Source organism: Acanthochromis polyacanthus, chromosome 3, assembly GCF_021347895.1.
Source record: "Acanthochromis polyacanthus isolate Apoly-LR-REF ecotype Palm Island chromosome 3, KAUST_Apoly_ChrSc, whole genome shotgun sequence".
Lineage (NCBI taxonomy): Eukaryota > Metazoa > Chordata > Actinopteri > Pomacentridae > Acanthochromis > Acanthochromis polyacanthus.
This window is the reverse complement of record NC_067115.1, coordinates 45613205-45625443: the sequence shown is the minus strand read 5'-3', so window position 1 is coordinate 45625443 and position 12239 is coordinate 45613205. Positions and strand designations below refer to the sequence as shown.

The window sequence follows — 12239 nt, the reverse complement described above, 5'->3', positions numbered from 1 at the left end:
GTTTTGTTCCCACAGCGGCCATGCTGTCGGACTCATCATCTTTGTGCTCGGTCTGGGAACTCTGCTGCCCTGGAACTTCTTCATCACGGCCTCACAGGTTTCACGTCACTATTCTGTTTCTGCTGAGACGCTCAAAACAGGATGTTGTGCAAAAACGGGAGAAAATAAATCCTAAAAGTAGCATCATCTGGATGGCTGAGAATCTGCAGTGACCAGAAACAGCACCAGGAGTTTGCAGATGTTTTTAAAGCTGTTTATTCTTCTCCTCTCTTCAGTATTTCAACGAGCGCCTCGCAGCACCAAACACCACCGCTAACGGCAGCTCAGACAGCACGTTCAAAGACTACAACTATGACAGCTGGATGGCTTTGCTCTCCCAGCTGCCCCTGCTGCTCTTCACCCTGCTCAACTCCTTCCTGTATCAGTGGTGAGTGCAGAACGTGTGATTTTAGCAGAAACAAACAGGAAGACGTTCTGATTCTGTGCTGACCTCAAATACACACTCTAGCTTCGTTTTCTGCTGCCTTTAGAGGATCAGGTCATGCTTAATGATCAGTTTATAGCTAAATGCAGCAAAAAAAATGTGTTTTAAATGTACAAGTAATTCTTTCATTCTATGTGCAAATAAACAGGCTTTAAGTTGAACTAAAGACAGAAACACTGCTGTTTTCAGAGGAACACACGATCCAAAATAACAGTTTTATACTCACAAGATGAGAATAATGATTGTTTCCGGGTCAATATATAATAGAGCGACTTTTGAAGACCATAGGGTACATCTTGCATCCATTTTATTAAAATTTTGTAATAAACTCGTGTTTTTTTGTTCATTATGATCATGTCTTTACAAATTCCATAATTACATATGATGGAAACAATCACTTATTAATAAAAAAATGACTGGATATCACTAAAATGTCAACTAAATAACCGTCTGAGTTTAATACCAACCACCTTCTAATGAGCTAAACAATAATAAAATGAGCTGATTCAGAAATAGTTTGGATTGTGTTCTTTTTATTAAGTTCAGATAATCATGATGGATATTTCTTTTTGGCAATATATCACATTTTATATGGAAAATAACAAACTGTGTCAGAGAAATCACTTTCCTCTAAGTTCCCCGTTCCAAAAACTCCTCTCCAGGAAGTGTGTTAATTCCAGATCACATGACCTGCTCCACATGATGTCATTTCCTCCTGAAGAAAAGACTGGAAGACTCCAAGGCTTTCTGACTTATTTAATGTAAAGTAGTCAGCAGGTTTACTGCAATATCTTTAGAAATAATTTTCCATTTTACTCAATTGTATATATAATATTTAGAAGAATCTTTCTGTAAAATACCATGTAATGTTCGTTTATAGGCGGCCATGTTGATTTTAGGCCTGAAAACAGCAGAAATGTCAACTATGATAGAAAACGTCCAGCTGTTCTACACTGACGCTGCTAATGCAGATGTTCTGTGTTCAGGGTGAGGGAGCGTTTCCGTGTGGCCTTCAGTCTGGTCAGCATCCTCCTCCTCTTCTCCCTCACTGCTGCTCTGGTCCAGGTCCCCATGGAGCCTGACGCCTTCTTCTCCGTCACCATGGCAACCATCTGGTTCATTAACAGTAGGTTTTCTCACGTGATCCCGCTGACATTCGGCTTTAATCTGACGATCTTTCCCATTAGAACAGATGAACTGTGTTTTATGCTCTCTGATACTACTGCACGTTGTCCAGATGCAGCAGCTAGGAGGTTTTCTTGTCTCGTTTCTTCACTGCTTTGCTGGAAACCAGCAGAGATGTCAAGCGAAGTGGACGGCTGTAAATCATATCATAATCTGCAGTCTGTCTTCACTTCCTGAACCATTTGTGCTACCGTACATCTCAACAAGCTGCTCCAGTATTTGGACCGCTGTCACATTAATAATCTGTTCTGTGTTGCACTCCACCACCAGCTCAGTTTTATATGTTTTATTTATTTTACTTGATTTTATTGGTATTGTGTTTTGATCGGGCTGCACATTGGCTGCTAGAAGATCCCAGTTTGTCTTCCTGGGATCTTTCTGCATGGAGTTTGCATGTTCTCCCTGTACATGTGTGGGTTTTCTCCGGGTTCTCCGGCTTCCTCCCACAGTCCAAAAATATGCTGAGGTTAACCAGTGATTCTAGACTGTCTGTAGGTGTGAATGTGAGTGTGATTGTGTGTCTGTATATGTAGCCCTGTGACAGACTGGTGACCTGTCCAGGTGTCCCCCGCCTTCATCCTCAGTCAGTTGGGATAGACTCCACCCCCCCATGAGCCCAATGAAGATTAAGTGGTGCATAGACAATGGATGGATGAATTTTGATCTTTTTTATCATTCAGAATACCCCAGGCAAGGCTCCACCACCGTTCAGAAGTTTAGGGTCATCCACACAACTTCATGTTTTCCATGAAAACGTCATGTGATGTTATCTTCATCTTAAAAAACAGGTTTTCTTTCAAGAACATGGACATTTCTAAGTGACCCTGAACTTTTGGACGGCAGCATAATAAAATACAATCAAATACAGTAAAAATATATAAAAAAAATCTGATAAAAATATTGAAAAAATGTAATACATTTAGTAAAAATATACAGTAAAATATAGTGACAATATTGTAAAAATACAGTAGCAATCTTGGAAAACATGATAAAAATATGGTAAAAGTGTCCACTACTATTCAACAGTTTGGGGTCATCCACACAATTCCATGTTTTCCATGTAAACTCTTATTCATGTGCTAACATAACTGCACAAGGGTTTTCTAATCATCAGTGAGCCTTTCAGCACCATTAGCTAACACAATGTAGCATTAGAACACAGGAGTGATGGTTGCTGGAAATGTTCCTCTGTACCCCTATGGAGATATTCCATTAAAAATCAGACGTTTCCAGCTACAATAGTCATTTACCACATTAACTATGTCTACACTGGATTTATCATTCATTTAATGTGATCTTCATGTAAAAAAAACTGCTTTTCTTTCAACAATAAGGACATTTCTAGGGGAACCCAAACTTATGAACAGTAGTGTAAATTATTTTATTACAGGAGAATTACATTGTTAGAACACCTGACAGCTGTTTTCTCAAATTTTAACATTTTTTCAGCATTTGTTTTTCTTAAAAATGACTTGAACAGCTGCTGAGGAAGGTACTAACACTGTCGTCTGCTTTCTTTTCAGTGCTGGTTGGTATTCAGTGATGCTCTGAGCTTTCTGCTGCCTTCTGTGACTCCACTACCTCCAGTAAAGTGATGTTTAATCGTAGTGTCGTAAATGTATTTCTGTGTTCAGTGTTCGGTGCAGTGCTGCAGGGCAGTCTGTTCGGGGTGGTCGGTCTGTTTCCTCCTCGCTACTCCACTCTGTTCATGAGCGGTCAGGGTCTGGCCGGGATCTTTGCTGCCGTCGCCATGCTGTGCTCCATCCTGAGTAAGTACCAGACCTCCTGACAGCAGCTGGCCTGAAACGCAACGATGGCATTCAGAAGCTTTACTGAGATCAAAGTGATAATAACACGCTGTAAAAAATACCGCATTACAAGTCAGTTCTTGTACAAATGTTTCTGCAGCGGAAGTCTGTGAGTAAAATCAAGTGTTCGATGCTAAACAAACTTCCTGCCTGATAGACGTTCACATATTTTATGATGCTGATGCTTTATACGATTTTTTGAGTTATTCCAGTAATGTGATCACCACAATTCTTCGAGGCAAAATTCTCTGAGTGGAGGCTTCGTTTAATCCACTACATACTAGAGCCCAGGTCACTAACTAGTCCACAGCCAGACCGATAATCAGAACATTATAAGGAAGTTTTAAATTTAACATGACGTTTCTGTTTTAACCAGTGCAGCTTCTCTAGTGTTTACAGCGTTTATCAGGTCAGAGGCTGAGCTATGAAGACACTTTAAAAGAGTCAGATTTTGTTTGTTTAAGTCGACTCAACAAAAAATAAAACCGTCAGACTTTCTGCTTCAAACTCGTCTCACAAACAGGAGAGTTTAACGAACATTTGACTCGTTTTCTGCACTAAATGAACCGATGGTGTTCAGCTGCTTCAGCCAACAGGTTCTTTTTATGGAGAACAATGAGGAACAGAAACATTTATGATGATAAAAAGCTGTGACTGGAAGTGATGTAAGACAGGAACGAGGATAGAAAACTTTTTAATGTGTGTTCATGTATTTATTTTACTGATCAATCCAGCTGATTATTGATTACCGACAATAAAACTATTAAATTTCATATATTCAAATATGATATTGTGTTGAAGTGGATGAAGGTCTGACACTGACTCACAATGAAGGAAATCACTTTAATTTGAAACAAATAAAATTGAAACTAAAGTTACAGATTGAATGTTCTCTGTAATACTGATAAACTGATCAGTTTCTTATTGGTGTTTTATCAGCTGCAGTAGCAGCAGTTTGAACAAAAACATAAAAACAGATTTATAGGATTTCTGCTTTACCAATAAATGAATGCTGGATTTAGTTTTAGTAGAATAACCCTGTACTGTGCTATATATGTAATATACTATATATAGGTAATAAACTATATATATGTAATAACTATATATATGTAATAAACTATATATGTAATAAACTATATATATGTAATAAACTATATATGTAATAAACTATATATATGTAATAACTATATATATGTAATAAACTATATATGTAATATACTATATATAGGTAATAAACTATATATGTAATAACTATATATATGTAATAAACTATATATGTAATATACTATATATATGTAATATACTATATATAGGTAATAAACTATATATGTAATAACTATATATATGTAATAAACTATATATGTAATAACTATATATATGTAACAAACTATATTTCTGTAATAAACTATATATATGTAATAAACTATATTATGTGGATAACACCACTGATGTCTGCCCGGAATATTTAGGAATAATCAATTCACTGAGTAGTTGTCAGCTACTAAATTAATCACAAAGTATTTTGATAATCAAAGCACAATTTGAGGGATTCTTTTTCTAGAAATCATCGCTTTTTAAACCTGATTATTTCCTGAACGCTGTTCTTCTGTATGACGGTAAACTGAATGTATTTGATTCGTGGACGAAACTTTTGAGCAACCAGTGAATTTTTGTGATTTTTTTTTCTTACAGTGACTCAACAAATCAGCTAATTAACTCTTTAGTTCTAAAACCTTACAGTAGAGAATAATGCTTTAGTTTAGAGCAGATAATAAGCAGACAGTGCCCAGTGTTTGTGTTCTTCAAACACTGATTTTAACAGGAATTCATTAGTTTAGTGATTAAAACTGACAGTGAATGGGACGCCAGTGCTCTCTAGTGGACAGTATGTGATGGAAACACTGCTTTTAGGTTTCTGAAGTCACATTTCCTAGAATCTATTAACCAATCAGTAGTATTGATCTGATCAGTGTGTTTAGGTAAAATGGCCGTTCTGCAGTGTAGTTTGTGGACGTAAATGAAACCAAAGTGTGGTTTTATTTTCTGCAGCTAAGCCGGATCAAAGCTCGGCTGCGTTGGGATACTTCATCACTCCGTGCGTGGCCACTCTGGGGACTCTGATGTGTTACCTGCTGCTGCCTCACCTGGTCAGCATCTGCACACCGTCACACATGAAGCCGCTTTAAACGAGCTCCTCAGAGGGAGCAGAGTCCACCTGTCCCACTCAGCAGTCTGCTTGATTTTAATTTAACAGCTTTAGCAGCATCAAAACTTCACTGTGGTGACTGGAAACTCTTAAAGCAGAATGTCTGTTGTCACTGCATTAGCATTAGCATTAGCATTAGCATACACATGAGTGGTTTTAGTGTCTGATTCCTCACAGCTCTGTCTACAATCTGTCATTAGCATGCTTTTATTTTCTGTACTTTTTGTATTTTTCTATTGTCAGTACTTCTAATTTATTTAGCTTTGGTCATTTAGTTCTATTCCGCTGTATTTTATCTTTTACAAGTTTTATTTATTTATTTTTTTACCTTTTTCTTTAAAGCACTTAGAAGAACCTGTCTAATACCTGCTTGCTAAAACGATCAAACTAAATTGCAAAATTGTCTTGACAGAGTCTAAACGATGTCGGTGTCGTACAAAAACACACCAACCAGAATGACACAGCTGTTTGAAGAGCTTATTTCATTTATGTATTAATTTATTCAGCAAGTTGAATCTGCTGCTACTACTCCTTTATGAGCAGAGAGCATTTCAGTTAGTAAAACGTTCTCCACAGTGATTCCAGTGTCGACTCTCCCCTGCAGGAATTTGCCCGTTTTTATTTGAACAGAAGTCAGGAGACGTCGCAGGAGCTCCTCAGCAGCACAGGTGGGTTCTAACAAGCCCTCATCCAGCTCTGTCGGGGATTTATTTGGGTTTGGGTGAGCGCATTGTTAGTTAAATCTGCTGTTTTATTTTTGTTTTAAAGACAAAAGCGTCGTGAACATCAATGAAAAAGAGCTGGAGGCTGAAAGAACGTACGTCAGCGAACCAGAGGAGCGTTCCTCCGTCCTGGCCGTCTTCAAGAAGGTCATCATCTGCTGAATGTTGTTTCTTTTTAAAGAATTTGAATTATATTTTTCCTGGTGGTTCAAAATGTGCAGTTTAATGTGATCCGTAGTGTTCAGGGGACTTATTGTTCAGGGCTGGTGACGCTGGCTCCGTGGATTCATGCCGTTGAATCTGAACTCATCAGATCAGGCTTGATTTTTCCATCTTCCCAGACAACTGAATTTCCCTTCAGGGATTAATGAAGTTGTGTTGTATGTTCAGCTGTCCAGTGTCTAGCAGCCTGTGCCCACATTTCTGATGATGAGAGGACGGAGCTGAGATGAGCAGGAGTTTGTCCTTGACCTGCTTTTTTTAACCCTCCTGTCGTCCTGTGGGTCAAACTGACCCGTTTTAAAGTTTGAAAATGTGGGAAAAATCTATTTTCACAGTGAAACTTCTGATGTCCACATTTTTAATATTTTTGAGAAATTTTTAAACATTTTTTGGTGGAAAAAGGAAATGATAAAAATGTTCTTAAAGAAAATATCAGAAGTTTTACTGATGTATATGTAATCACTTATTATTTTGGGGATTTTTTGGAAGATTTTTACTCTTTTTTTTTGGAAAACATTTACAAGAATTTTCTTGCCAAACTTGGGGGATTTTTTTTTTAAATAAAACTTTTAAGGAATTATTGGAATTTCCTTCCTGAAGGTTTTGTAAATTTTCAGAAATTTGGGGAATTTATTTGGTGAATTTTTAGATTTTTTTAGACAAGCAAACCATATTTTCACAGTGAAACTTCTGATGTCCACATTTTCAACATTTTTGAACATTTTTTTTGTGGAAAAAGAAATATTAAAAATGTTAATGTCTTTAATAACATTCACATAAAAATAAACAAAAATCCAGTAAAATTTGTTTTATTTTGTGAATGTTCTTAAAATGTTAGAAATTTTACTGATATATATGTGATCATTTTAAATATTTTTAGGATTTTTTTGGAAGATTTTTACTCATTTTTAAAAAAATATTTACAGGATTTTCTTGCCAAATTTGGGGCATTCTTTTTTTTAAATAAAACTTTTAAGGAATTATTGGAATTTCCTTCCTGAAGGTTTTGTAAATTTTCAAAAATTTGGGGAATTTTTTTGCTGATTTTTTTGGATTTTTTCAAACAAACAAACAATGTAAATGAGGACAATCTGAATTTTAAAAGTTGCCCCCTCTGTTTTATTTGGCAGAGACACGTCCAGGTGGTTATTTATTTTTATTTATATTTAGTTTATTTTGTCAGTCTGCTCCTCCCTGCCGTTGCTGTAACTCTTGGTGAGAGTTTGTTTTCAGGTGTGAGGCGTCTAATCTTCACATCCTGACGAGCACCTTGCTGTGTTTCAGATCTGGCTGATGGCTCTGTGTGTGACGTGTGTGTTCGCCGTCACCCTGTCGGTGTTTCCCGTCATCACAGTTCGAGTCCGGACAGTTTTCAGGGACAACAGCGCCTGGGGTGAGATGCCGCTGCAGCATATATCCATCCATCCATCCATCCATCCATCCATCCATCCATCCATCCATCCATCCACCGCTTTATCCTGCAGTTCATTTATTTCATACTCATTCAACTTAACAATTCTAGTCTTTTGTTTTCACTTACGTTGACTCAAAATAAATCAGTCAAAGGGTCAAAAAGAGTTGAATGTATGGAAAACATTCATGATAGAAACTTGCTGTTTGTGGCATCCAGTGCTGTTAGGAAGATCTTTGTGTTCTTTCAGAAACAAACGTTTTCAGCAGTTGAAGGTCTGCTGTCTGTTGGTGTGATTTGTTTGCTCATAGGATTACATTTTTATGGAGTTGTACGTTTAGTTCTTAGTCTGGTTCATCTCCATGCTGTAGCTGTTGGAGTTAATGTTTTTTTATAGTTAGGTGAAGTGTTTTTTTATATCGTTTTTGTAGCATTTTAATCCCTAATATTTAAATTACTACTGTCAGTTGATATCAACAACAATGTAGGGTCTGACCTTGTTAGGTTAAACTGTCCTGTATGAATAACAGTGACTCAGTTAACAGTTTTAAATTCAATCTAACTCAAATTTATTAAATTCTTTTTCTCCAATTCAGTACTTTACCTTAGTTTTCCAACCAGCTTGATTTACACTGTAGTTTTTCTTCTGTTGTTACCGTGACCTCAGGCTACAGTATCGTTCATCCAGATAATTCCATGTTTTCCATAAAACTCCCACTTTTATCCTAACATAACTGCACAAGGGTTTTCTGATCATCACTTAGTCTTTCAACAGCATTAGCTAACACAATGTAGCATTAGAACACAGGAGTGATGGTTGCTGGAAATGTTCCTCTGTACCCCTATGGAGATATTCCATTAGAAATCAGATGTTTGCAGCTACAATAGTCATTTACCATGTTAACAATGTCTGCACTGGATTTATCACTCATTTAATGTTATCTTTGTTTCTAAGTGACCCCAGACTTTTGAACTTTTAGTTTTATCTTTCATGTGCAGTAAGTCAGTGGTGTTCTCTGTTTGGAACAGACAAAGTGTTCACCTGTGTTTGCTGCTTCATCGTTTTTAACGTCATGGACCTGGTGGGTCGCAGCGCTCCGTCTCTCCTCCAGTGGGTGAGTCTGCAGACGGCCTTGTAGACACACTTTTAACCCAGAATGGACCCAAAGACCCACCTTGATTTTCTGATAAATTGGTGTTCCTGTAAAGATACGATTGCCAATATATTATCTATCTTCTTTAAAATGTCTAAAATGTGGCTTCTTGAGTCAGTTGTTCTGATTTACTGTTCTTGAGCTTAATTTTTTTAGCATTCCAACAGACAGAATTTGCTGAAGCAGTAAATGAACCAAATCCCTGCAGCACTAATCACTTCCACTGATTCGGACTGATAGGTTGTCAAGCTGAAAATGTTTTGAAGCTGATGAATCCTGATGATTTGTGAATGTTTGTGCAGCCGTCGAAGCAGAGCCGCTTGTTTCCAGCCGCCGTGCTGCTTCGTCTGGTCTTCATCCCTCTGCTCATGCTGTGCAACATCCAGAACTCCAACGTCACCGTCTTCAGTCACGACATCTGCTTCGTCATCATCATGGCTCTGTTCTCCTTCTCTAACGGATACCTGGCCAGCCTCTGCATGGCCTACGCCCCACAGTGAGTACGCTGCTGGAAGCCTGTTTTCTTTCAGTGGCTCTGAAGGATGAAATGACAAAATGCCTGCAAAATAGAAGGAATTCCGATGAGTTTTCTTTTAAGATGAATTATGAAAACATCACACGATCAGGTTTAGGTTGATACTGATGTTATTAAAGTAGGACGTGCTGTCGCTGTGTTTGTCCATCAGGTTGGTGCGCTCTAAGGACTGTGAGACAGCCGGATCTCTGATGACCTTCTTCCTCGTTCTGGGTCTGGCTGTGGGAGCGTCGTTCTCATTCCTGCTGGGAAAACTGGTCTAGATCACCTCATGGAACTTTGTTCATGACTGGTGGAAAAATATGATCAGGATGAAACAAGGTGGAGCGTCTCAGTCGATGAAACGGCTTAAAAAATAACCCCAAAGCAAGTAAAAGCACTTTGAGTTTGCACTGTTATTCTATTGGCACATTCAGAACAGAATTATGTCTTATCTTGATCAACACACCTGCATTAGATAGATCACAAGTCAGTGAGCCGCACTTTTATTAAAGGAGACGGTAAAATGCTGAAGTCTGAACGTACCGACCTCCTGTCTCTTCTGCTCATTAGTAGAGGCCAAAAAAAGTCGTCCTCGCAGTGAACACCACACTGGATTCAGACCTTACATCACTGCACTGCCTCTTCCCCAAATTTCTGAAAAACCTTCAGGAAGAAAATTCCAATAATTCCTTAAAAATTCTCTTAAAAATTTTATTTAAAAAAAATCCCCCAAATTTGGCAAGAAAATTCTTGTAAATGTTTTCAAAAGATGAGTAAAAATCTTCCAAAAAATCCTAAAAATATCTAGAGTGATTACCTACATATCAGTAAAACGTCTAATATTTTCTTTAAGAACATTCACATAAAAATCAACCAATTTTGGTTCATTTTTAGGTGAACATTCTTAAAGAATTTTTTTTTAACATTTCTTTTTTTTCCCACCAAAAAATGTTCAAAATTTTCCCAAAAAATTTAAAAATGTCTACATTAGAAGTTTCACTGTGAAAATATATTTTTTAAAATATATTTTTTCCACATTTTCAAACTTTAAAACGGTTTAATTTGACCTGGAGAATGACACGAGGGTTAAAGACTCACAGAGGCTCTGCAGAGTTTGGTAACTCAACCAAACAGGAGCGGTCCAGAGCTGGACGCTCCTCTGTGGTTCTCCGATGGTGGAACCAGTTCCCAAGCTCTGTTGTTCTAAAATTATAAAGACTGAAGAAACGGTTCCACGAAGAGCCAGTCCACAAATCCATCCTGATGAGAGGATCAAATGCAACATTTTTGGTCCAAAATATTGAAAGTTGGCATCAGATGTGTGTTTAGATGAATAAATTAGCTGCTCTTTGACAAGTTAGTTCCTGATTTAAATCACATTTTGTCATTTGAAGTTGCGTCACTTTGGCAGATTCATTTCTCAGCTGCTTGTTTGGACGATATTGGAGAGCTTTGGTTTGTTTTGGTAAATGTAAGAACATGCAAATTCTGCTTTTATGTCAACAGTAGTATCTGAAAACCTTCAGATAATAATGAATGAGTTACCAGACTGTTCCGTCTGCAGAGTCTCTCTCAGTCTTTAAGAAAAAAACTAAAAACCAGCTCTTCACTAAAAAAAAACTCCAAAAAACAAACAAAAAAACCCCAAATCCTTTTCCATCTGCACTGCCTGCAGACACCACGTTCTTATTATCTCCTGAATTAGTTTTATGGCTCTTATCCAGTTGTTTTCTCCTGACTAGATCCTTGTTTGTATCGTATCTACTCTCAGACGTACGTCGCTATGGATAAAAGCGTCTGATAAATGAAGCTGTATAAACTGTAAACCTGAAGCTCACCTCATCTGAGTGTGAACCTGTGATTGGCTGAAGGCTCTTCTAAAGCCTGAAGTCAAGGTTTCCAGTCAGACCACGTGGATTACTACATCTTGGAACGTTAGTGTAGATTTTTAAAGAAAAAGAAAAACCGTGCCTCCTCCAGCTTTAAGGGAATCTGTTTGTGTGTTTAAAGTGTCAAATTTCTGCTTTCAGGCTTTAGAAGTCGTAGGGGTGGAGAATATTACGGTGTGAGGTCCCTGCTAGCACTGGTTTGTTTTGTGCAGTCATTCTTATTCAATTATCAAAGAATTTTACTGCTAACGTAAATATATATGTATATGTGCTCCACAAACACCGTCTGTGTTGACCACTGTGAGCTTTAAGGGTTAACAGATGTTTAATTTGAAGTTTTCTCTGACTAAACATGAAATGATTCATAATAATGTTAATGATAATTATTATTTCATTATATAAGTCAGTAATTAATGCACAGAAGTCACACACTGCTGATTTTTATATTTTGCGTTCTGTATTTATTTGATTCTTGTGTTTTATGAGGGCTTTATTATAACAACGTGTCTCCTACTGCTGAGATTGTTTTATACCACATCTTTTTTACTGCTTTTTTGTTGCTTATTTATATATTTTTGTATAGTAACTTCATATTAAAACGTTCAAAATGTCTTCCAGCTTTGTTTGGGTTCATTTATGTG

General features: G+C 37.3%; 1 protein-coding gene across 2 annotated transcripts in view; it reads left to right on the top strand.

Annotated features, from left to right (window-relative positions):
• LOC110961858 (equilibrative nucleoside transporter 2-like) overlaps positions 1-12210 on the top strand; it is a 28500-nt gene extending 16290 nt beyond the window's left edge. For both annotated transcript variants that reach the window (XM_051946512.1, XM_022209629.2), the window contains 11 exons: positions 16-97; positions 276-427; positions 1471-1610; positions 3304-3438; positions 5527-5624; positions 6288-6351; positions 6452-6552; positions 7912-8020; positions 9068-9153; positions 9495-9688; positions 9879-12210. In XM_051946512.1, the coding sequence (XP_051802472.1) occupies positions 16-97; positions 276-427; positions 1471-1610; positions 3304-3438; positions 5527-5624; positions 6288-6351; positions 6452-6552; positions 7912-8020; positions 9068-9153; positions 9495-9688; positions 9879-9990 (1273 nt within the window). In that variant the 3' untranslated portion in view covers positions 9991-12210. The remainder of the gene's footprint in view (positions 1-15; positions 98-275; positions 428-1470; positions 1611-3303; positions 3439-5526; positions 5625-6287; positions 6352-6451; positions 6553-7911; positions 8021-9067; positions 9154-9494; positions 9689-9878) is intronic.
• The last annotated feature ends 29 nt before the right edge of the window (positions 12211-12239 follow it).